Here is a 27,115-nt window from a genome sequence, read left to right as displayed (position 1 = left end):
TTGAGCCTGTGCAAGAATGGTTTCCCGTTTTTCCAAGGTTGCAACATCTTACTTCAATGGTGGTTGACGGAACATCTATGCAAAAGAGACAACCCCTAGCTACAGGGTTTGGCCGAACCAAGTCAAACAAGTCCTCTCGATAATTATGAGTTCTACTTGAGTATCCGTAAATTTCCAATTCACACCACCAGGGATGCGTGGGCAAAGGTGTTTTACAATTTGAAAGAAGGAGACATACAATGGGTATTACCGAGCTTCAGGTCTCAGATGATAGCAGCACAAGGGGCCAAATTGCCATTTTTAGTCCTTCCCGGCATCAGAGGATTGCGTCCTTACAACCCGACACGAGTAATGCGGCAATTTGGGAAAGTCCAAATCATACCCGCCCAAGGAGATGCCAGCTCTTTCATTGTCGATTACAACGAGAAGGACAAAATACCTTTCGCTAAAATTATCCTCCAGGAATGGGCCGGGCGTGTCAACATGAAGTGGGAGGTCACCGAAGACAAGTATGGAGCTGGGTATGTCGACGAATACAAGACATGGTTGCACAAAGATTTGCGTGGTGTAGTGGATCCAACACCACGCACGAGTCGGAAAATCGAAGACGTGGAGACAAGGCTTCAGATTTACGCGTACCATTTTCAGCAAGAGTGGGACTGAAGGGAGCAGGAATTTCATAAGAAGGAACAGGAGTTTCAACAAAGGGAGCAAGCGTACCAACTCCAGGAATTAGAAAATCAGAGACTTTTGGCCGTGACGTCACAAGAATTAGCCGACACAAGGACTTGTCTAATACGTTTGGACACTATTCTGGATGAGCAGATGAACACCTTACAAGCCGTACCAACATCTTCCAAAGCTGCGTTCGCTGAGCCATACGTGTTCACCAGCAAGTGCATTATCCGAGAAGAAGTGGAGAAGGCCAGAAGAGCAGCTGGATCATCAACCTTTTAACTCCCCTGCGTGGGATTGATTTTATATATGTATTTGCATTGCATCCCACTCCCAAGATGTATCCCGTTTGATTTTGATTGTGTAATGAACGCTATGACATCTAGTGAAATTCGTTTCGAGGGTACAATTACTTATTTAAATGGCGCAATACATCCTTCAGATCGCTAGGCCTACCCTTGGCACAAAAGGGTCACATGCATGTTTAGGACGCGATATATTTGTTTAAATGTTTATGTGTTATGTTGCTTTGAATGAGGGTATCGTAGACCCACTCCTAGCCAAAATTCAAAAGAGTATACAGAAGCCAACATTACAAATGTCCGACCAAAATTCCCGAGTCTCAAGTTTCTCACACAAAATCCATACCATAAATCCTAAATACCGCTCTATCATCTCAGGAAAGTTGAATCACCGCTATGGACAAAGGCAAGAACGTCCAGACGGAGCTCACTGAGGAGGAATTGCGAAGAAAAATCGAGCGAGTTACTCGAGAGATTCAGAAGGTTAAGGAGGAAGGACTCAAAGTAGACGTGACCACGACGATCTACAAGGCTGCGGTCACAACCTTGGATGGAGATCTGGCGTCACAGATAAAGAGAAAGAAGGAGGTCGAGAGGGAAACCGAAAGCCTAAGGAAAAGGTTGAACTTGCTTCGTTTGGAGATACACGAAGGAAAGGCGAGAGAGGCGAAGATAGATATTGAGACTGTTGTGTTATTGGACAGAAGCGCGGCGCTCGACGAGGAATTGGCGACCCATAGCGACCCAAAAGGCGGAAAATACCTCGCCCATGATCAGGGAGCAGATAACAGTGGCCCCGACCGTGAAGTGACTGAGGAGGATGATGAAGAAGAAATCGTCTACAAGCCTCCATTTCCGACTGTCTGAAAGGAAAGGAATGACGCAGCCACAAGACAAGAAATCCCCAAATGTGGTCTTCTAGAAATATCAATGTTGTTTTTCAATTCCCTTGTAATCACAATGAAAGAATGAATGGAAAATTTTCATCCTAAAATCCGAACTACGTCGGGCCTGAATTCTCCTCGTGAGATACGTAGGCAGCCTTTCCCGGCCCGGCCCCTATCACAGAAAATTTTCATTCTCCTCCATGTTTCGGAGATACGAAGATAAGATCAACGGACGTCGCAAAGCAGCTGCAAGAAGACCATAGCTCAATGTGATTCAGATTTCCCAAGATAGCGCCAAACAAACAAATTCCTGTTTGTTCAAAATATAAATCTGTCCTTATTCGTGGGTTAAGATATCCTCAAACAAAACGACTTGTGTGTTCATCTGTTTTATGTGCGATATTATGCATTTTGTACTCTGGATATGCACTAACAAATTTGCCTTTGAGTTGTTTTTACCTCTCAGGTACCTTTTACTGATCTGTGTCGATAAAGCTGGCAGATCATCCTTACTTCACCAGGTCAAAAGGTCCTACAGATTCCTTCCCTCGATCAAATTCAGACAAAGGAAAAACAGTTATGGGAGACAACAATGACGAAGTGCGTCTTACTGACGTTGTGGTGGCTCAGCCCACTGTAGTGGAACAGAATGAATTGATCATGCAACTGATGCAACAGATTGCTGAAATGAAAGTTGAAATGCAACGGAGACAGGATGCGCCTCCACCTGGATTTGGTACTAATATTGCTGATGCAAGACCTCCGGTCTACTTCCCTTCATCAAACATAGATCCAACTCAGAACCAGCCTTCTACACCTGTGCATAATCCGTCTGTGATTGACCTCACAACCCAAAACCCTCAATACGCTTCTGCATCTTACCAAACTCCTTCACCTCTTCCAAATAACCACCCTCAAATACCACCCCATCCTCAGAATACTCAAACTGCCCCATCGCCACAAAATCAAAACCAAACTCAAACTGCCTTCAATACCCAAGCATTTCATCCGCATTTGAGCCAGAACACCAATCCTCAGGTCTACCCACAGAACTACCAGACCGCCCAAAACGTTCCAAGTCCCTCTATAGCTCCACCCCTCCCCAAAAGAGCCACCTTCCAAGTTCCCGTTCCTGCCGAGCACGAGGTGCACGGTTCTGAGTTGGATCACTATGAAGAACAGGAAAGAGAATGGAAGGCGAAAGAAGAAGTGAAGATCGATATAAAGGAAGAAATCAAAAGGGCTATGAAACAGCTGCAGTGCATCCCGGACGCCGTCGGACTTAGCTACGCAGAATTGTGCATCCATCCAGATTTGAACCTTCCCGAAGGTTTTAAAATTCCGAAGTTTGACACCTTCGGAGGAGTGGGCAATCCTATGGCGCATTTGAGAGCGTATTGTGACCAGCTCGTTGGAGTTGGCAGGGATGAGGCCTTGTTGATGCGGCTTTTCAGCCGAAGTCTGTGTGGAGAGGCCCTCGAGTGGTTTACTTCACATGAAACCAGGCAGTGGCCCAGTTGGAATGCATTGGCTAAGGACTTCATTGACCGATTCGCCTACAATGTTGAAATAGTGCCCGATCGGTATTCTCTAGAGAAGATGAAGCAGAAACCAACTGAAAGCTATAGGGAATTTGCCTATAGGTGGAGGAAAGAAGCGGCGAGGGTAAGGCCACCCATGACCGAGAAAGAGATTGTGGACGTGTTCGTGCGGGTACAGGAGCCTGAGTACTATGATCGAATCATGTTGCTAGTTGGAGCTAAATTCGCTGAGATAGTCAAAGTTGGTGAGACTATCGAAGATGGTCTAAAATCGGGGAAGATAGCCCGTGTATCTGCGTCTCCTGGGTCTTCAGGATTGATAAGAAAGAGAAGAGAGGAAGTTGCCGCTGTCTCGTATGGGGGAAGAAAAACCCCTAGAAACCCGTCACACTCCCAAGATCGTTCCAGGCCGTCCCCAAAGTCTCACCGATCCTACTACCCACAATCCAATCATCCTAATAACCACAATACTGTCCCCACCTATCAGAATGCTCAAATTTCGTCGTACCAAGGTCCACCCTCTAATCTCCAAAATTTTTCTCCCATATACCCAAATTACCCTCAACCATGCCAGATCCCATCCCCTTATCAGAATATTGCTCCCAACTGTGCCAACGTACAGTCGAGCTATCGACCACCTCCGTCCACTTATCAAGTCCAAGCTCCATTATACCAGGACCCCCTCCCGAATTACCAAGCTACAATGCCAAATTTCCAGGCAAACCCTTATCCCCGGAGCCAAGCTCCTCGTACAAATACCCAAAATTATCAGCGGATGCCTCCCCCTCGGCAAAGCAGTTATGATACTTCCCGTCCGAGATCTGAAAAAAGGCCTTCAAGGAACTTTACCACACTTGCTGAAAGCCGGACCAAACTATTTGAGAGGCTAGCCGCAGATGGATACATCCACCCTGTGGGGCCCAAACCCGGGGATGTTAACTCGAAGTTCTACAGGCCAGATCAAAGGTGTGCTTATCATTCCAACAGTGTTGGACATGACACGGAAGATTGCATCAACCTTAAGCACAAAATCCAAGACCTGATCGATCAGGAGGTAGTTTCTCTTCAACCGGCGGTGCCAAACGTCAACACAAATCCGTTGCCGAATCATGGAGGTGACAACCTTAATATGATTGAAACGGATGAAGACGGGTGTGGAACAAAGATGATTACCCCTATTATGCATGAGGACTTGGAAAGGGCTGTCGCTTCTTTAAGCGTCAAAGAAAGGAGGAAGTTTGTTATTCTGACACCTGCAAAGGCTGTTGCCTTGGTGCCTTCGAAAACCCTCGTTAAGCCCAAATTTGTCATTGAAACTGTCGTGGCCCAAGGCATGACCAGGTCCGGAAGGTGCTACACTCCTGATGAGCTTGCTCTCGGAGGACAGAAGAAGGACCATGCTAAGAGGCCGATAAGCGAGGGGGAAGCAGAAGAATTCTGGAGAAGGATGCAACCGAAGGACTATTCCATCGTCAAACATTTAGAGAAGACTCCGGCTCAGATCTCTGTGTGGGCCCTGCTGATGAGTTCTCAGTCCCACAGGCAAGCCTTAATGAAAGCTCTTGATGATACATACGTACCCTCAGGTACAAGTAGTGATAACGTAGCCGCTATGATTCATCAAGTCATTCGGGGGCACCGAATCAGATTTTGTGACGATGAGTTGCCGGTCGAAGGAAGATCCCATAACAAAGCGCTACACATTACCGTGATATGTCGTGGAAAGGTTGTCAACTGTGTTTTGGTAGATGATGGGTCCGGTTTGAATATTTGCCCATTGACGACGTTGAGGCAACTAAATTTTGACCTTGGGAAACTGGAGCAGAATCAGGTCAATGTAAGGGCATTTGATGGTGTGCAAAGAGACACCTTAGGGGCAGTGACTTTGACCCTTCAAATGGGCCCCGCAGAGTTCAGTGCAATTCCAAGTATTGGACATAGAAACTAGCTACAACCTTCTTTTGGGAAGGCCGTTTATCCACATGGCTGGAGTCGTCCCCTCTACTCTCCATCATATGATGAAGCTTGTGTGGAAAAATGAAGAGTTAGTGATTCACGGCGAGGGAAGTCGCTCGGGCAAGCAGGTGTCGGTCATTGATGAGATGCCGCAAGGCGCAGACTTTTACACGGTGGAGGTGGTGAATGCCACCAACGAAGATTTGGCCCTCAACTCCATGCCAACCGTGTACAAAATGATAGCCACGGTGATGCTGCAAAATGGGTTCGAGCCAGGTTTCGGATTGGGAAGAGATTCCCAAGGAATTATTGAGCCTGTTCCGGTCCTTGCTCAGGGATCAAAGTATGGTTTGGGGTACATCCCCACAGATGATGATATGAAGATGAAGAGGAGAAGGGATCAAGAGTTGACTAAGCCGATCCCGCATCTCTATCACTCCTTTCCAATTCGGGAGCATGCCGAGCCTGAAGACGACGGGGAAGGAATCTGTGACCTGTTCAAGGAGATCAATGCCGTCATAGAGGAGGAGGCTGAGCCAGCTGGCTTTCGCGATGCTGAACCGGGGGAGATGCTGAAGAACTGGACGTCCACACCAATCCTGATGTCCCGGACTTTTGGGTAGAAAGGAATTATTTTGTGCATGCCAAAATCGGTGGTCGTTCGGAAGAGGCCCGAGACCCACCATTTCTGCATTTTCTTGATTTTGAATTTTGTTATGATTGTTTAAAGGGCGACATGGCCTTGTGCCATGACCCAACTTTGCATCTTGATTCAATTTAAATGAAAGCCTCCTTATTTTGACTTTGTTTATTCGATTGCTTGTTATATTTTACTTTTCTAATTTTGTCTGTTTATGATTTCAGTAACGTAAGTTACAAACCTGCCAACGTCATGTCATGTCATGAGCTAAACGAACAAAATGAGGCAAATGACGACGAGGCTGACGACTACGACGAAGAAAGTGGGGAACCAGACTATGTAGTAGAAGAGTTTCGACAGTTCGAGAATCAACATAAACCGAATCTGGAGGAAACAGAGACGGTAAATTTGGGAGATTCAGAATGTGTCAAAGAGGTTAAGATCAGCACTCACCTGAATGAAACTCAGAAGGAGAGCCTGATTCATTTGCTTACCGAATACAGCGATGTGTTTGTTTGGGAGGTCAGTGACATGCAGGGGCTGAGTACCGATGTCGTATCTCATAAGCTGCCTATCAACCCAGGGTTCGAGCCAGTGAAGCAAAAGACTCGGAAATTCAAGCCTGAGTTGAGTTTGAAGATTAAGGAGGAAATCACCAAGCAGATAGAGTCCCGGTTGGTAGAAGTAACGCAATATCCCACCTGGTTGGCGAATGTCGTTCCGGTCGCCAAGAAAGATGGAAAAATCAGGATTTGCGTTGATTACAGAGATCTCAACAAGGCTAGTCCAAAGGATAATTTCTCGTTGCCAAATATCCATATTCTGATTGATAACTGTGCCAAACATGAGATGCAGTCATTTGTGGATTGTTACGCGGGTTATCACCAGATTCTGATGGATGGAGAAGACGCGGAGAAAACGGCCTTCATCACACCTTGGGGGGTATATCACTACAGGGTGATGCCGTTTGGGCTCAAAAACGCCGGTGCCACTTACATGAGAGCCATGACGACTATCTTCCACGACATGATTCACAAGGAAATTGAAGTGTACGTGGACGACGTCATAATTAAATCCCGCGAGAGTTCGGATCATTTGACACACCTGCGAAAATTCTTTGAACGTTTGCGTAGGTACAACTTGAAGCTAAATCCCGCCAAGTGTGCTTTTGGAGTCCCAGCTGGGAAATTGTTAGGGTTTATAGTCAGCAGAAGAGGTATTGAGCTCGACCCTTCCAAGATCAAAGCAATTCAGGAGTTACCTCCGCCGAAGACGAGAAAAGAGGTGATGAGCTTCTTAGGGAGGTTAAACTATATCAGCCGGTTTATAGCACAATCGACGGTGGTATGTGAGCCTATCTTCAAGTTGCTGAAGAAAGATGCCCCAACTAAGTGGACTGAGGAGTGCCAGACCGCTTTCGACGCTATCAAAAGCTACTTGTCTAACCCACCAGTATTGGTTCCTCCGCGAGAAGGGAGTCCTTTGTTGCTATATTTGTCTGTCTCGGATAACGCCTTTGGATGTGTACTTGGTCAACACGACGAGACAGGGAAGAAGGAAAAGGCTATCTACTACATCAGCAAGAAGTTTACTCCGTACGAGTCTCGTTACACTTTGCTGGAAAGAACATGCTGTGCTCTGACATGGCTTGCCCAGAAGCTGAGGCACTACCTGTCGTCGTATACTACATATCTTATCTCCAGGATGGATCCGTTAAAGTATATTTTCCAGAAAGCGATGCCGACCGGGAAGCTGGATAAATGGCAAATGCTGTTGAGTGAGTTTGACATCGTGTACGTGACTCAGAAGGCAATAAAAGCACAAGCTTTGGCTGATCATCTTGCGGAAAATCCCGTTGATGAAGAGTATGAACCTCTCAAGACATATTTTCACGATGAAGAAGTGTCATTTGTGGGTGAAGATATCTCTGAAGATTATCCAGGTTGGAGATTATTCTTTGATGGAGCGGTGAATCACCAGGGTAAAGGTGTTGGAGCAGTCTTGGTATCAGAATCTGGTCAGCACTATCCTATGGCGGCTAAGCTACGGTTCAACTGCACAAACAACATGGCTGAGTATGAAGCTTGCATTCTCGGTTTGAAAATGGCCGTTGACATGAATGTTTACGAGTTACTGGTTATTGGAGATTCAGACCTCTTGATCCATCAAGTTCAAGGAGAATGGGCTGTGAAGAACCCAAAGATTGTACCTTATGTACAATATGTGCAAAACCTGTGTAAAAGGTTTCGCAAGATCGAGTTCAGACATACTCCCCGAATACAGAATGAATTAGCTGATGCTCTTGCCACCATCGCTTCAATGATCAAACATCCGGATATTGATTACATCGACCCGCTGGATATAGATTTGAAGGAGCATCCAGTCCATTGTTCACACGTGGAATCAGAACCAGATGGTTTGCCTTGGTATTTCGACATAAAGAGATACTTGGAGTCTGGGACATATCCAGAAGACGCCACATCTAATCAAAAGAAGTCGATACGTCGTATGGCTCTCAATTTCTTTTTGAATGGAGAAGTCCTTTACAGGAGGACTCCAGATTTGGGTCTTTTGAGATGCGTGGATGCTGCTGAAGCCGTGAGGCTTATTGAACAGATACATGCTGGAGTCTGTGGCACACATATGAACGGGCTTACCTTGGCAAGAAAAGTCCTTCGAGCCGGTTACTTCTGGATGACTATGGAGAACGACTGTTGCAAATTCGTGCAAAAATGCCATAAATGTCAAGTGCACGGAGATTTGATAAGGGTGCCACCTCACGAACTCAATGCTATGAGTTCACCTTGGCCATTTGTAGCTTGGGGAATAGATGTCATCGGCCCTATAGAACCGGCCGCTTCCAATGGACACAGATTTATTTTGGTTGCCATCGATTATTTCACCAAATGGGTGGAAGCAGCCTCTTACAAATCGGTAACCAAGAAAGTGGTGGCCGACTTTGTCCGCAACAATTTGATCTGCCGATTTGGAGTTCTAGAATCCATCATCACTGATAACGGTGCAAATCTCAACAGTCATCTGATGAAAGAGATATGTGAACAATTTAAGATTATTCACCGAAGGTCAACTGCTTATCGCCCTCAAATGAACGGAGCTGTAGAGGCCGCCAACAAGAACATCAAGAAGATTCTGAGGAAAATGATTGACAAGCAGCGGGGTTGGCATGAAATGTTGCCATATGCTCTACTGGGTTATCGAACGACGGTCAGAACATCAACTGGGGCTACTCCATACTTGCTAGTATACGGAACAGAAGCAGTCGTACCTGTTGAAGTCGAGATACCGTCACTGAGGATCATCCAAGAAGCTGAGCTAAGTAATGCTGAGTGGGTTAGCAAACGGATTGATCAACTAGCCTTGATTGATGAAAAGAGGATGGTTGCTGTTTGTCATGGCCAGTTGTATAGACAAAGAATGACTCGCGCTTTTCACAAAAGAGTAAGAGCCAGAAATTTTGAAGTTGGTCAGTTGGTTCTTAAGCGTATTTTTCCTCATCAAGACGAGTACAAAGGAAAGTTCGCACCAAACTGGCAAGGTCCTTACATGGTCCGCAAAGTACTATCCGGAGGTGCTTTAGTCTTGTCAGAGATGGATGGCGCGGTATGGCCCAAACCTATCAACTCAGATGCTGTCAAGAGATATTACGCGTGAAATTCGTTTTGCATTTCCCATCATTTACTTGTAATCTTCTGTTTGCTTGTATTTGTTCGAATTTGAATTCTTATCCCTCTTGTAACGAACTACGTCTGACCTGAATTCTCGAGAACGAGATACGTAGGTGGCCTATGTCGGCTTCGGTCACCCCATTTACCCCCCTTTACTATTTCTTTGTACCTGAACTACGTTCGACCTGAATTCTCAAGAATGAGATACGTAGGCGGCCTGTGTCGGCTTCGGTCGGTTTCTTTGTAAATTTTATTCTTGTTAACCTTTAAAGGGGAACTACGTTTGACCTGATTCCTGCCTCAACGGGATACGTAGGCGCCACAAGGGCTCGGTCATATCTCTCGTAAGATTTCTATTTCCCCCTTCTACAATAGAAACTGGGATAGAATTTTTGAGAGGGACTCAAAAATTCTCCAAAAGGAACCTTCTCCTCAGCGGATCAAACTAAAGACATTTCGAGTTTGCGACTGGGACAGAATTTTTGAGAAGATCTCAAAAATTCCGAGATTTGTTCGGTTACAGTGGAAAGATGAGCAAGATACTAAACTGGGACAGAAATTTTGAGGATGGCCTCAAAATTTCGTCATGGGACTTCCCCACAAGTCCGGAATGCCTCTGAAATTCATTCGACAAGCGTCGGACTCAAAGAAGCTCGTTAAGCCTGACATGACATGACTTGGCATTGACTTTTTCGAGATACTATTTCTTAAAAAATTTCTTGCTTCTCTTAAAAATTTCCCTTTTATATTTCATCTGTTTTGGCATAAGATATTTTCTTATCTATCAAGAGTCGGGAAATCGGGAAATCAACCGAGGACGTCAAGACAAGGAGCAAACAATCGAAGGGATCGACACAGATCAGTATGTTTAAAACTGACAATTTTTCTGTGGATGCAGGTTTATAGCTTCACTTCGAAATCGGCCGAATTCTTCCGACTGATGAATACGGAGAAGGAGAAAACTATCTCCAAAGCCGGTGATTTTATTGAAAACAAGAAGCATTTCATATCTTTATGCCAAGATGCTTGTGAATGTGTTTGTTTATTTCAAGCCATTCCCCAATACATGAAATTTACAAAGTGCCTGACAAGATTCAAAGGTGGATCAAAAAGGAATCTTAGCGAAGATTTCACGATTTCTATAGAAGACGCTATTTGCATTGCGTTATCAAAGCAAGATGATTATTGTCGATCAAGACAATGCATTACCTCAGAAGAGACAGCTATGCAATTATTATTTTTATCATTATCGATCAAGTCGATATATTATTTGGAGGTCGTCTTGCCGTTATTATTCACGGGGGCAATATAAATAATTATGCATGACGAGAAGATTTCATGCCTCGTCGAAATTTATACATCGCGAGAAGAATTTATGCCTCGCTGGAATTCATGCATCGCGGAAATCATGCATCGCGAGTCAATAATCATGCATGACGAGAAGATTTCATGCCTCGTCAAAATTTATACATCGCGAGAAGAATTTATGCCTCGCTGGAATTCATGCATCGCGGAATCATGCATCGCGGAAATCATGCATCGCGAGTCAATAATCATGCATGACGAGAAGATTTCATGCCTCGTCAAAATTTATACATCGCGAGAAGAATTTATGCCTCGCTGGAATTCATGCATCGCGGAATCGTGCATCGCGGAAATCATGCATCGCGAGTCGATAATCATGCATGACGAGAAGATTTCATGCCTCGTCGAAATTTGTACATCGCGAGAAGAATTTATGCCTCACTGGAATTCATGCATCGCGGAATCATGCATCGTGGAAATCATGCATCGCGAGGCAATAATCATGCATGACGAGAAGATTTCATGCCTCGTCGAAATTTATACATCGCGAGAAGAATTTATGCCTCGCTGGAATTCATGCATCGCGGAAGCATGCATCGCGGAAATCATGCATCGCGAGTCAATAATCATGCATGACGAGAAGATTTCATGCCTCGTCGAAATTTATACATCGCGAGAAGAATTTATGCCTCGCTGGAATTCATGCATCGCGGAATCATGCATCGCGGAAATCATGCATCGCGAGTCAATAATCATGCATGACGAGAAGATTTCATGCCTCGTCAAAATTTATACATCGCGAGAAGAATTTATGCCTCGCTGGAATTCATGCATCGCGGAATCATGCATCGCGGAAATCATGCATCGCGAGTCAATAATCATGCATAACGAGAAGATTTCATGCCTCGTCAAAATTTATACATCGCGAGAAGAATTTATGCCTCGCTGGAATTCATGCATCGCGGAATCATGCATCGCGAGTCAATAATTATGCACGAAGAGAAGATTTCATGCCTCGTCAAAATTTATGCACGATGAGAAGACTTCATGCCTCGTCAAAATTTGCACATCGCAAGAAGATTTTATTCTTCGCTGAAAGTTATGCATCGCGAGAAGATTCATATCTCGCAGGAATTTACGTATCGCGGGAAGATATTCATGACCCGCAAGAAGACGTACTTGGATAAAGAAAGAGCAATACTTATCCATTGGCCTCGACTGCATTATGTTATTTCTTATAAAAATAAACATCATGGAGAGCATCGAAGATGACAACAAAAGAAACATCAATATCGCATCAGCATTTATTTATTTATTTCGACATCAAGTATGGAATGCATTGAAGATGATATTGCAAAACACAAGGCATAAGCTTTATTTGCTGGACGTCAGACCGATCGAGTCGACATCGAACATGGAGGAGAACAATGAAGTGTCGACATGGTAAAAAGACACTGTCTCCCATCCTAATTGCATTTTTAAGCTGACGAGTTTTATCTCAGTCTTTGTCGAGAGCATCCAAAAGGGTGAATTCTCCAAAACCACAGGTGCGGACGACATCAAAAAGGATGCAGCACAATGTGGAACTTTTCTTAGCAGCGAACTGGGACATAGTCCAAAGAGGAATGTCAAACTCTTAGGACGCGAGCAGAGGAGCGACTTCCACCACGATCGAACCACCCCTCTCGAGGCATACGGGTTTTCTCTAGTTCTGTCAGTTTCCGTCTTGCGTCCGGAAGTTTTGTTTTATCGGGGGCGAGTTTCCAATCTGAGTGACAATGCGCCAGGAGCTTTGGAAATTATGTCCGTGTAAGTTCTTACCTATGGATGTGAAGAGCTCCACATTCATGGCTAAGAGGTTACAAGCCTCTTTTTCATACTCGTTTAATGTGTCGCTCGTCCAAAACCGAAGGTTAGCTAGCATAATAGTTTTCCTTTTCCAACGATCTAGTCGAACTACACACAGCCTGATTCCGAAGGTTTAAGGGTATGTAGGCGGATTCAATGTTGAAAACTCGGCTGTATTCCAACATTCGCTCTCGAATTCTATTCTCGAGCATTTCGATACCTTCATAATTCGGTGTCGAGGTGGCTTTTGATTCTTTGAAATCGTGCGGTAAATCAAGCTTATCGAACTACAAGTGGCCTGAATTCTCATATAGCCTGAGATATGTAGGAGACCCTTTTGCAAGAGTTCGGCCATAATTCCTAAACTCTTTGTCAAATCCTTCTTCTTAAAGGCGAATGGAGTTGGTCAAAATTGGTTCGGTTAACTTCATTTTCCTCGAGTTGCTTGCGTCAACCCAAGTAAAATGAGGGACAGTTGTTGACACCCAATTTTGACCCTCGTCGGTATAAGTTAATTAGTTTTTTAAATCTTGCAAAAATAAAATATATGTACATATATACATATATGTATATACATATATGTATATGTATATATGTATATCTTAAACCCATTCCTTTACCCATCAGCCCACTCTTATTCCCAGGCCCAAAAACCCCTCAACCCAACACTAACTTAAATATCCCAGGCCCAAATCCCTCATGCCAGCCCACTAGAATAATTCCTAATCCAGCCCACACCAATTACTCCCCTCCGTTCGGCCCACCTAAAATCGACCCAACCCTTTATTATTTAAACCGACCCAGCCCAGTCCCCTAAGACCCGGATCCGACCCGTTTCCCCTTCCCCTCTTCTTCCCCATTCTCACTCACGCGTTCAGCAGCCACGATAATTCCCCCAGAAAACAGACGCCAACAAATCCCCAAGCCAGCCGCGCTCTCTCGCTCTCTCCCTCATCTCCCCACGTTCTCGTCTCCCTCACGCGTCTCTCCCTCACGCGACCTCCCTCCCTTTCCCTTTCCCTTTCTCTCCCCATCCCATCGCAGCCTGCAAAAACACAGAAAAACAGAACCCCCAACAACCCCGCGTCTCTCTCCCCACACTCTTCTCCCTTCCCCTTCGCGTGAACAAGACGGAATGGCAGAAACCTACTCCTGCCGCTGTCACGCAGGTCTGCGACACGCAGGACGTCACAGTCGCCCTCGCCAGCACGCAATGGGTTTGACCCAAAGGGATTTCAAATTTCGAACTCGAAAATAGGCCGAAACCGACCTCAAATCGAAGCCCTAACGTTTTCCATATAAACCCCCCACCCTAGACTGAATGGGGTAGAGAAAATTTTGGGGAAAAAAGACTCGGCTCCCTCCGTCTCTGGTTGGAATTTTTGGGGTTAGAAAATTTGGTTAGAGATTTTTGTTGAAAAAAAAAGAGAGGCAGAACTTGGGTTGAATACTTTTGGAGGTTTTTGAGTTGGGAAAATGTTGACAAACCGTAGAGAGATTTTTGGGGAAGGAAAATTCGTTTGACTTCTTCTCGTTTTGGTTTCGGAAGATTGAGAGGTTGGAAGTTTGAGATTTTAGGGAAGGGATTTTCAAAGATTGAAAGTTTCCGGTGCCGTTTTCGCCATCCGCTGGTTAGTTCGAGTTGTGGAAGTTCGTTGTTGCCTCGCTCGTCGACTCCCGTTCGCTGCTCCGAAGAAGGTACGTTCTCCATTTTTATCGGTTTTCATGAAGCTTGAAATATGGCCTGCATTGCTGTGAATATGAGGTATTATGTCTGTTGGTTGCATTCGAACTCGAGAATATCGTATACTATGGCTTGTTTTGTTGTGTCCGCCTGTTTGTGTTGATTTTGTTCTTTCACGAGTTCATCATGGCATTGATTTTATTGTGGTAGTCGTGGTTGGTTCTGTTTCTTAGAGATCAAAACGACATCCTTGGTTCATTACTGCCATATATGTTAAGGTTTGCTTGATTCAAATGGGTTTAGTTTCGTGGATTAATGTATGAGATGTATCTACTAATCTTCAATCATCGAGTTGCTCAACTCTAAGTATCAAATGGAGATAGTGAATAGAGCGTGAGTTCTTTTGTTGATTTTGTAAAGAGGATTATGTGCTGCCGGTTTTCTGCTTTTTTTTTTTTGTTTGTTCGTGAAGGTTTCAAGTGTTGTCATGTTGCTCTTTTAGAGTTGTTTACTCGAGTATATGGCTGGAGTTCGGATGTGCAGGCAACATGTAGCTTGAAGTTGTTTCCATCCCTAGACATCACTAGTATTCTTACTTATTTCCTTCTGTTCTTATGCCTGCTATCAGCTTAGTCTTTAAATCGCTTGATTTGTTTTGGACGCTAATAGTGTGTTTTAATGTCACCCTTTTGTGATTGTCAAGAGTTTATGTGTTGCTATCCCTTGTCCATGTCTTCCTGATATAAGAACATGATCTTTTGTTTTCTTTCTTATTATCAAAAATTATCGTTCTTACTTTGGCATGAGGAGCTGGGTCTGACAAGTGTGCTACGTAGTTTTCTTCGTTTCTTGAGTTTGTTGTTAGCTGAATATCATGAATATAGCTTACAGTTTCATTTTAAAATCATATGGGATGGTTTGTTATTGTGCATCTTTCTTAGATAAAAGTGTGTTTTTGTTTAGTTTGTTTTCTTGCATATGTGTCGGTCGGATTATATATTAATTCTTTCATTTGCTTTGTGGCATGTAAATCTGCTTGAGTTCATTGTGAACTTTCCTCCTCCTCTTTGCATTTCAAGAGGGAGCCATAAAGGCTCGGAAATCTCTATCGAGTCAACCCTCCAAGGCGTGAGGCATAAAGACTAGATTTTACAGAGATTGAAGAAATTTGAAGAAAGCAAATCAGAAGACCCTTTTTTTTATATTTATTTTTGTATTTCATTTTGTAATGGGCATAAGCCCTTGTTGTTTACTTTCTCGTACTTTATTTTGTATGTTTAGACTAGGACAGGTGGCAAAATGGGTCGAAATACCCAAAAACAGGTGGGTCCAAAACTCGGTCAAGGCGAACAGTACCCGAGTTTGGACCCAAAATCTCTCTTTCTCTCTCTCTCTCTCTTTCTCTCTCTCTCTCTCTCTTTGATTAGTTGTTTACGTACTTGAGTATCGTTAGTTTTAGGGTTATAAAACTCCAAACCCCGTCGAAACGCCTTTCAAACTTTGTCAAGCTTAAAACTAACTTCTAAATGATAATTGGTTTCAAAATTTGTAGAGCTCGTTTAGATAAAACTATCAGGGAGCTTGACTCAAAAAATAGACTCGCAAAGTTGCAAGATAAATATTTTGAAACTTGTCAAATTGTCTTAAATATTTTAACTTGTCTAAATGAACTTTATAAAGGTTCAACTTCAAAATCGCAAAAAATATAAAATAGTCAAATAAGTTAATCGTCGGATAACCGTATTTAACGGAGTGTCTTAGGTGCCTTACACCTTCCTAAGACACTAATAAGAATCCCGAACCCTTAAAAAATGTTCCAAAACAATTGTTCTGTTTAGGTTGTTTAGAAACGAAGTTTTCTTGATTTTTCTTAAAAATTAAGTGGCGACTCCTAAAAGTCTAAAAACAAACTCTTTTCGAAAATCACCCCCTCTTTCGATAAAACAATAAATAAAATAAAATAAAAAATAAACAAATACACATTATGGCTTGGTCATGAGAGAGCTCTTATTTTTTTTAGTTTATCATCCTGTGTTTGGTATTCATATTAGAGTTCGATTATAATTTTGATTTCACGTCAGAAAGTTCCACGTTGAGAGATAAAGTGCTCCCTAACAAAGACGACTCAACAACTGGAGAAGCAAACTCTAGAAGCTCTTTGTTATTTTGAAATAGTAACATATCAGCCTCAGTCAAAGTGATTAGTACATTTATCCCTTCTCCACTTGGATCATCCAGGAACATAAATTTATTTTTAGTTGGATGTTTCACTTGAGTCACTCTTAGGGGGCTACCCCATCCAAAATCAATCTTATGTGACCCAAAAGTGCACAAACTTGTACAAAAATATATGTCAAATACATCCTCATTTGCTATGTTTACAATCTCTTTAATTTTTTCGATTGCATGTAAGGCTAGTTCCTTTGTGTTCATATCTTTCAATTCGTATCGAATTTGTTGTTTAGCCTTTTGTAACTCACCAACATAGTTTGGTAACGTTGTTTTATCTATACTCATTGCTCTTGTGCTAAAGTAACAAGTAGCATTTCCTATTGTGTTGAATGGAATAGGAGGGCGTAAATTCATTACATGGAATAACACAGTTGGTCTAAACGCGCCTGATTTTGCCATTGACACATCAACCCCACACTTATGAATAAGTGCTGTGGCAACTTCAATGCGAGATGGATTTTGTATTTGTGGATTTGTTGAAACAATACGATCCTTGAGTTTAGACAAGCTCGAAGATGACAAATTGTACATTCTTGACACACATTGTTGAGGGTCAGGCACAACATTATTATTTTAATTATTATGAGGTCAAAAATATATATTTTAATTATTATTTGTCTCATATTTATTATTCATATTTATATTTTTAAGTATGAATTTTATAGATTGCGCTAAATAGTATATTTTACTTGTAAAAGTAAATTAGTGTAAAGTTGAAGAAGTTCGAAGATAAAATGAATTAAAGATAAAAGGTTTAATAAGGAAATAAAGCAGTCAGCTTTAAGGGATTAAATTGAATATAATATTAATATTATAGATATGGAAAAGATCGGCAAAATTCAAATTGAATTGCAGTTAGTTGCTTCCACGAGTCATTCACATCAGACACCCTCAAATTTTGAGGCGGTTCGCGCACGGAAGTCGAATTCCGTTCAATTTTGGAATTACAATTGATTTTGTCTCAGTTATTTTATTTCTATAAATAGTCCATAAAAATAATTATTTCGGGATCAAATTATAGGGCGTAGGAAGTTGTCAATACTTTTTAGGGTTCTTTTTCTTCTTCTTGTTTTCTTAGAGATTAGGGATTGTTGTTACGGATTGAACATTGGTTTTATAAGGTTTATGAATTAATTCTTGGTTGTCATTATAAGTTTCTTCTATATTTTTATTTTAGTATTTTATGCTTTTGCAAAATAAGATAAATCTATTGACTAATCTTAAAAATGAGAGAGGAGGGATTAGATAGACCAGAGAATATAGAGAGCTTGATCGAACCATTAAGTTGAGGTGATTTGTGCTCAGGAGTGACGCCCGGACGAACAACTCGCTTGGTTACGAAACATGATGAAATATAAATGCTCACCAGTTAGTCTATTTATCCCCGCTCAACAATGTAGTAGGGGACTAGAGGTGTGAACCCGACTCATATAATTAACCATGTTAATTAGTAACTTGACAAAAAAAAATTAGTTTTAAACCAAAAATATGATACATGACAGCCAATACATGTTGCAGTCTTGGAATCTTTCAACTATTGTAAGTAATCTTATTATTTAATTTCTGCATTCTTTTCTTTTGGCACTCTTAAATAGATAACTAGAATAGTATAATTTAGAAAAGAATAGCTAATTGACAAGTCTATTGAGTTCGATAATCTGATTCTTTTAAGAGTCATTATATTACTTGCGCAACTACGTACACTTGCGTGTGCAATTGGGATGCATGTCATTTATGTCATATATGTGATCATCAATATTTTCATTGAAATGGTTGTCCTAAATCTTATTCTCTTCCCTCGAACCCCTATTATGATTCTTCTATTATTTATGTGGTGGTAGGGGCGATGAAGTGGAGAATGCAAAACAAGAGGTGCACAATGTGAATTACTTATGAAATGTACATGTTGGACAAGGTTGATTCAAAAATCACCGAACAATTATTTGAATGCGGGGAAGAGCACATAAAGTTCATGAAACAGCTAAATGTGCTGGACGCAATTCAATAGAAATTACAGTCCAAGCTGAATTAGAAGAGATTGAAGCCTAACAAGAAGAAAGTTATGGAGAAATAGAAATACTGTGTCAATCTTGGCTACAAGAACAAACTCAACTTCTAAAGTTTCAAGAGTCTATCCATGATTGTCTGACACACATGAAAACCCAACTAATTGAAGAAAGAGTTGAGCTCACACAAGAAATATATCGATTTGGCTCAGATATTCATGACTTGGAGACTATCTTGAACAAAAAGATTGAGGCATCTGATGTCCAATAACCAATTATCGTGGATAATGACCACCTAATGGAGCAAAAAGAAGAACTTCAACTATTGAACTACACATAATTCCTTAAAATCGATGTTGATAAAGAGTACACAAGTGAGAATATTGTAAAAAATGCTGCTCTGGAGTTGAGGCAACTTAAATCTCATTCAAAACATTTTTCTATAAAAAATCTTAACTAATGGATGAGTGTATAGATGAGGAATAAGGCTCCAACATTCTAAAGTTTTTTAGTCTACGCGGATAAAACGACATTCCTCACCTAAGGGCCAAGAAGTGCATGATGCGACATAAATAACTTGGTTCCTTTATCTTTATACTACCACCCCCAGAGAGGAGCAAACAAATTGATACAAAGTTAAGAGTACAATTCATAAGTTTAAAATGGAAAGAAAAATAGTGAATTTACTAATGTCGTGCCACGACGTTAGATTAGACGCTTATTGGGAGGCAACCCAATTTATAGAATAACTTCTTATTTTTTATTTTAATTTTTAGTGTCATTTTTTTTGTGTTTTTTATACGCGCAAAAGAAATTCATTAACTTACTATAAATTAATATCGTATCAATAGGCGCAAAAGAAATTCATTAACTCATAAAAATGTAACACATTGCAAAGGTAAGTTGAAATAAACAAGTGTTCTACAAATACAATTATAACATATTCTCAAAATAATAAATAAATAAACAAACACACATGCATTATGGCTTATTTCCCACCCAGTAGAGTCCGACTAAATTTAGATTCACACTGAAAAGTCCATATTAGCGAGTAAAGCGCTCCCTAACAAAGACGACTCCGAATTCCGGAGTTTTATCTTATTCTAGTGACTGGACAACGGGAGAAGCAAACTCTAGAAGCTCTTTGTTATTTTGAAATAGTAACATATCAGCCTCAGTCAAAGTGATTAGTACATTTATCCCTTCTCCACTTGGATCATCCAGGAACATAAATTTATTTTTAGTTGGATGTTTCACTTGAGTCACTCTTAGGGGGCTACCCCATCCAAAATCAATCTTATGTGACCCAAAAGTGCACAAACTTGTACAAAAATATATGTCAAATACATCCTCATTTGCTATGTTTACAATCTCTTTAAGTTTTTCAATTGCATGTGAGGCTAGTTGATTTGTGTCCATTTGTTTCAATTTATGTCGAAGTTGTTGTTTAGCCTTTTGTAACTCACCAACATAGCTTGGTAACGTTGTTTTATCTATACTCATTGCTATTGTGCTAAAGAGACAAGTAGCATTTCCCATTGTGTTGAGTGGAATAGGGGGGCGTAAATTCATTACCTGGTATAACATAGTTGGTCTAAACACGCCTGATTTTGACATCGACACATCAACCCCGCACTTATGAATAAGTGCCATGGCAACTTCAATGCGAGATGGATTTTGTATTTGTGGATTTGTTGAAACAATACTATCCTTGAGTTTAGACAAGGTAGATGATGACAAATTGTACATTCTTGACACACATTGTTGAGGGTCAGGCACAACATTAGGCATAGGTGGAGGATTATCTATTGGTGGAAGGAACAAAGCTCCATCAAACTGAGGAGATGGTTGGAAATTTAATTTATGATCGTCTCTAGCCATAGAAATCCAATCACCAAGGAACTTAAACGCGCTGTACCCATCAGCAACCTTGTGGGATAGACATATACTAATTCCCACTCCACCACAATCAAAATGGCTCAATTGAACCACTAGAAGGCTACTTCTTTCTTCTGATAAGGAATTACCCCAAGCCATATTTTGTGGGAACACTATCTCAATAGCATCATTATACGGATTGCTAAGTATTTCAGACATTTGACAATTGATATGAACATTAAAATACTCAGCGCCTATATCATTGCAATCAACATACTTATTATCCTTGATACGTCCCCCGAAGGGATAATAAAAGTATAATATTTTTGAAAGGGAATTTTCAAGAATATTGGATATTTGAGTTATGGTATGATTTTCAGGTTTAGAGTACAAGGCAGCAATTGGTAAATATAGAGTATTAGCTGTTTGATCTCTAAATGAGAGATTGCAATGTCTATGTGAAGAAGGGGTGGGGGGAGAAGGTGTAATGATTTTTCTTGAAAGAATTGTTGATGAGGCCATTTTTTTAGCTCTATGTTTTAATTTGAATTGCACATTCATATTTATATATAGTCTAATAAAAGTAAAATATCATTTTAATTTATGTGGTTTGATTCAGGCTAAGAGAATCAAATTAACTAATATTCTAATGTAGTTTTTTAATCTCATTTTAAAATAAAGCTCATATCATAGAGATTCTATAAATCATAATGATCAATAACTTACGAGATTTAGAAAAGATTGTGATTCAAAAAATAATTATTATTAAACTATTCAACTAATAATTAGGACATATGAGCCTAAAAAGAATATATGAAAATTTCAATTTAAGTCTCATAAAGGAATGCACATGGATAATTCCACCTTACAACTAAGCGATTGGAATTATAATCTCGAAAGTCGTATTATCTTTTGGAGTACTTTTATATCTATCCTAACTTTTATGTATTATTAGAAGGGTTGACTTATCTATTAGGAGAGATTAGTCCATGATAGGTGTGGGCGGTTCACCCAAAATGTTTTGGTTAAAAATTACGATTTTATGTTGTTGTATAGATTTTAAATTACTAAATATAAGATCAAAGGTTGACTAGTGGTTTGCGTTCAAATTCACTTTGAGGTTTGAAACTCAAATTAATTTTGCAAGCACTATGTTTAATTTTTTGAACCCCCTGACTCCAAATCTGTATTGCGACAATTTTCGATATATTAATTTTAAACATAGAAATATTAATAGATCCGAATCCTCTCCATTAACTCTTTAGTCCTCCTCAATTATCTATTAGTTTATTTTTATTAGAGTTGAATTGGTAATAGTTGACTTTGAATAATTTTTCCGTACGTTAGGCACACGATTAATTATTTTGAGTGTAATGTTATCAAATTGAAGATGACATGAAGAGCACTACAAGAAATCCCAACCAGTTAAGAATTAAAAAAAAATTAAGATTTCAATAATATATATATATATATATATATATATATATATATATATATATATATATAAAAGAAAAGACATAAAATCACAATAGAAGTTGTTCCTAATTTTATAAAAAGACACTTTAACTTTGTAAGCGTTCTATTACCTCACAAAAGTACTATATACCTTTGTAAATAGATCATTTTTGAACCATTTCTCATCAATAAAGTTTTTTAGTCCACATAGACAATACGACATTCTCCCGCTAAGGGCCAAGAAGTGCAAGATGCGACATGAATTACTTGGTTCCTTTGTATTTATACCATCGCCCCTAGTCAGGAGCAGAAAAATTGATACAAAGTTAGGGGTACAATTCATAAGTTCAAAGTGGAAAGAAAGTAGTGAATTTACTTGTGTCGTGTTACAACGTTAAATTAGGCGATTATTGGAGGCAACTCAATTTAGAGTGTAACTTCTTAATTTTTATTTTATTTTTTAGTGTAATTTTTTTGTGTGGTTTGTACAAGTTTTGGAGAAGTCTAAGTATCCGATATTTGGAGTTAAGAAGCACGTTTGAGCTTAAGTCTGGGTCACGACCCTTGATGTAAATAAAGTAAACTTGTTACTAGCTAGGCCTAAAGGCTTCAGGGAGTTTTCCTAAGCCCATTTTTAAATTTTATTTGATGTTTTGGGGACATGACATCTTTTTAAATGTGAGGTGGTGGAATGAACTCCTAATTTGTATTGTTTTATTGAGTCTTTTATTTTTTAGGATGAGTTCCTTGGCTTTTATTTTCGGTTCTTTTCCTTAGGATAATCCTTTTGAACCGAATATCTTTTATTTTTTTAGAAATAAGTTTTCTTTTAATTTTGTTTTGAGAGAAAATAAAAGACCCTTTTGAGTGGTGTGATACTTGCTATTTTGGCCTAATTTTTGAGTAGTACTTTCTTGTGAATGCTTGATTAAAAAAATGCAGACCCTTTGACATCTAAGCTCATGGTTGTGACTTTGTATATAACTTATTTTATTTTGTAATTTATTGTTATGATCTCGTCTCTCATAGAAGTGGAATTGATCCATTTTGATTAATACTTGTGCCATGTGTGATGAGAATTTGTTTATTCCGTATGTTACATCTTAGTCTAGAACTTGTATTGTAAATAATATCGGAATTATGTGTTGTCTCCATTTAATTAAAAAAAAATCTTTCAAAAAGAAAACAAGAAGAAGAAGAAAATAACAATTCATTCAAAATGAAATATAGTTCGAAGTACAAGCATTTCAAAACTTCCGAATACTAAATTTATGTTTACGTTCAGATGTTTTATTCGAAAAAATCAATTCATAAAAATGTAACAAGTGTTTTACAAATACAATTATAACATATTCTCAAAATAATAAATAAATAAACAAACACACATGCATTATGGCTTATTTCCTACCCAGTAGAGTCCGACTAAATTTAGATTCACACTGAAAAGTCCATATTAGCGAGTAAAGCGCTCCCTAACAAAGACGACTCCGAATCCCGGAGTTTTATCTTATTCTAGTGACTGGACAACGGGAGAAGCAAACTCTAGAAGCTCTTTGTTACTCTCAAATAGTAACATATCAGCCTCAGTCAAAGTGATTAGTACATTTATTCCTTCACCACTTGGATCATCCATGAAAATAAATTTATTTTTCATTGGATCTTTCACATGAGTCACTCTTAGGGGGCTACCCCATCCGAAATCAATCTTACGTGACCCAAAAGTGCACAAACTTGTGCAAAAATACATGTCAAAACAATCATCCTTTGCTATGTTCACAATCTCTTTAATTTTTTCGATTGCATGTAAGGCTAGTTCCTTTGTGTTCATATCTTTCAATTCGTATCGAATTTGTTGTTTAGCCTTTTGTAACTCACCAACATAGTTTGGTAACGTTGTTTTATCTATACTCATTGCTCTTGTGCTAAAGTAACAAGTAGCATTTCCTATTGTGTTGAATGGAATAGGAGGGCGTAAATTCATTACATGGAATAACACAGTTCGTCTAAACACGCCTGATTTTGCCATTGACACATCAACCCCACACTTATGAAAAAGTGCTGTGGCAACTTCAATGCGAGATGGATTTTGTATTTGTGGATTTGTTGAAACAACAATATCCTTGAGTTTGAGTAAGGTAGATGATGACAAATTGTACATTCTTGACACACATCGTTCTGGATCAGGCACAACATTAGGCATAGGTGGAGGATTATCTATTGGTGGAAAGAAGGAAGCTCCATCAAACTGACAAGATAGTTGGAAATTTAATTTATGATCGTCTCTAGCCATAGAAACCCAATCACTAAGGAACTTACACCCGCTATACCCATCAGCAACCTTGTGGGATAGACATATACTTATTCCCACTCCACCACAATCAAAATGGCTCAATTGGACCACTAGAAGGCTACTTCTTTCTTCTGATAAGGAATTACCCCAAGCCAAATTTTGTGGGAACACTATCTCAATAGCATCATTATACGGATTGCTAAGTATTTCAGACATTTGACAATTGATATGAACATTAAAATACTCAGCGCCTATATCATTGCAATCAACATACTTATTATCCTTGATACGTCCCCCGAAGGGATAATAAAAGAATAATATTTTTGAAAGGGAATTTTCAAGAATATTGGATATTTGAGTTATGGTGTGATTTTCAGGTTTAGAGTACAAGGCAGCAATTGGTAAATATAGATTATTAGCTGTTTGATCTCTAAATGAGAGATTGTAATGTCTATGTGAAGAAGGGGTGGGGGGAGAAGGCTTAATGAATTTTCTTGAAAGAATTGTTGATGAGGCCATTTTTAGTTCTATGTTTTTAAAATTTGAATTGCACATTCACATTTATATAGTAGTCTTAGTAAAATATCATGTCAATTTATGTATTTTGATTTAGGTTACAACATCAAATCAACTAATATTTCAATATAGTTTTTTTTTTATTTTTATATTTAAAATACAACTCATATCATAAAGATTCTATAAATCATAATGGTCAATAACTTACAACATTTAAAAAAGATTGTGATTCAAAAAATAATTATTACTAAACTATTCAACTAATAATTAGGACATATGAGCCTAAAAAGAATATATGAAATTGCAATTTAAGTCTCACAAAGGAATGCACATGGATAATTCCACCTTACAACTAATCAATTTGAATTATAATCTCGAAAGTCGTGTTATATCTTGGAGTACTTTTATATTTACCCTAACTTTTATGTATTATTAGAAGGGTTGACTTACCTATTAGGAGGGATATTAATAGATCCGACTCCTCTCCATCAACTTTTTAGCGCTCTTCAATTATCTATTAGTTTATTTTTATTAGACTTGAATTAGTAATAGTTGACTTTGAATATTTTTTCCGTATCGTTAGGCACATGATTAACTATTTTTAGTGTAATGTTATCAAATTGAAGATGATATGTAGAGCACTACAAGAAATCCCAACCAGTTTAGAATTAAAAAAAACTAAGATTTCAATCAATATATATATATATATATATATATATATATATATATATATATATATATAAAGACATAAAGTCATCATAGAAGTTGTTCCTAATTCTTAAAAAGACACTTTAACTTTGCAAGCGTCCACAAAAATACTATATACCTTTGTAAATAGATCATTTTTGAAGCACTTCTCATCAATAAAGTTGCGTGTGACACTCACTCTATTTGAGCCCTTTTAATTTTATTGTCCTACTATCAATATCGAAACTCCATGGTCTTAGTAAAATATCATTTCAATATAGGTGGTTTGATTGATCCCTCTTCAATTATCTATTGGTTTATTTTTATAAGAACGGAATTGGTAATAGTTGACTTGAATATTTTTATGTATCGTTAGACACATGATTAATTATTTTTAATGTAATGTTATCAAATCGCGCACTAAAAGAAATTCCAACCAGTTTTGAATTAAAAAAAAATAAGTGAAAATATGATCATGCATGTTGGTGATCTTATCTAAATCATGATTTAAAGAATATATATAGATAAAACTTTCATTGCCAGTAAGATAGAGTAACATTGTTGGACATGATAATGAGATGCATGATTTAAACTAAACAATTCCACCACTCAAGTTCCATGTAAATAAATAATATATATATATATATATATTATTCCAAAGTTGATAGAGTATGAGAATAAATATAAATAAATACAATTCCAAAGTTGATAGATGTGACGATCTGATTTCTTCATTAGGAAAAAGTCATTGGGAAACATTTGGGATCAGAAATTTTTTTGGTAGTAACTTGATATTTTTCTACCTAATTTAGATTTGGACGAAATTGGAGTTAGTGAGGTCTAGGGAAATCCGATAATGAATAAGAAATCTAATTATGAATTTGACCACATGAATGGATAGCTAAGACGTTAAGACCTCAGTTATGTGATTATTGAGCGTGACTAGATTCAAGAGTGAGTCACTTCTTCCAGGCTTCCATGGCTCTCTCTTCTTTAATTTCACTCTCTTTGGACTTAGACTATTTGTTTATTTAGTTTTGGAGTTGTACCCCTTGTTCTTAGACTTACCGTTAGTAGAGTTTTGGAACATTGACTTTCATGTTTTAGGGGTATTTCCACATTTGTTATTAGTTGTTAAACCTTTTGAGTTTAAGGGACTCTGTATTTACTATACTGTCAGTTAAATTTGCTTTTATATCTTTAAATGTCTAGTTTTTTTGGTTAAATTCGTTAGGTAGGTTGTAGTAATGGTTCTTCCACTGTAGCGTTAGTGTGAATGTCACTCTTGACGGTCTGGGTCGTGACAATAGAGAAGTGTAAATGCTTGATTGTATATATTAATTTGATAAGAATAAGAGTGTGTAGTATTACTTCTAAAAATTGCTTATTTTTATAATTATTTTTAAAAAATAACTTATGTTTAATTAATTCTTTTGAAAAGTGTTTTTGATAAACTAATGTGTTTGAGTAATTTGTTTTAAAAAAATACATTTGAGAATCAAATTACAAAAAGACGAATGTTAATGC

The 27,115-nt window shown here is 39.0% G+C and overlaps 3 protein-coding genes across 3 annotated transcripts; all 3 read right to left on the bottom strand.

Annotated features, from left to right (window-relative positions):
- Nucleotides 1–16,582: 16,582 nt before the first annotated feature.
- LOC101244744 (acylsugar acyltransferase 3-like) lies at nt 16,583–17,323 on the bottom strand (the record flags this gene model as incomplete). Its single annotated transcript, XM_004251336.2, has 1 exon — nt 16,583–17,323. A coding segment is annotated over one exon (741 nt), but the record flags the coding sequence as incomplete, so codon positions are not given.
- Nucleotides 17,324–19,610: 2,287 nt separating this feature from the next.
- Nucleotides 19,611–21,175, bottom strand: LOC101244456 (acylsugar acyltransferase 3-like). Its single transcript, XM_004251335.2, has one exon. The coding sequence runs from the start codon at nt 21,160–21,162 to the stop codon at nt 19,861–19,863; it is 1,302 nt and encodes a 433-aa protein (XP_004251383.2). The 5' UTR covers nt 21,163–21,175; the 3' UTR covers nt 19,611–19,860.
- Nucleotides 21,176–23,383: 2,208 nt separating this feature from the next.
- LOC101244158 (acylsugar acyltransferase 3-like) lies at nt 23,384–24,948 on the bottom strand. Its single transcript, XM_004251334.5, has one exon. The coding sequence runs from the start codon at nt 24,938–24,940 to the stop codon at nt 23,603–23,605; it is 1,338 nt and encodes a 445-aa protein (XP_004251382.3). The 5' UTR covers nt 24,941–24,948; the 3' UTR covers nt 23,384–23,602.
- Between the last annotated feature and the right edge of the window lie 2,167 nt (nt 24,949–27,115).

The sequence above is a fragment of the Solanum lycopersicum genome, chromosome 11, assembly GCF_036512215.1.
Source record: "Solanum lycopersicum chromosome 11, SLM_r2.1".
Taxonomy (NCBI): domain Eukaryota; kingdom Viridiplantae; phylum Streptophyta; class Magnoliopsida; order Solanales; family Solanaceae; genus Solanum; species Solanum lycopersicum.
This window is presented reverse-complemented; position numbering and strand designations above follow the sequence as displayed.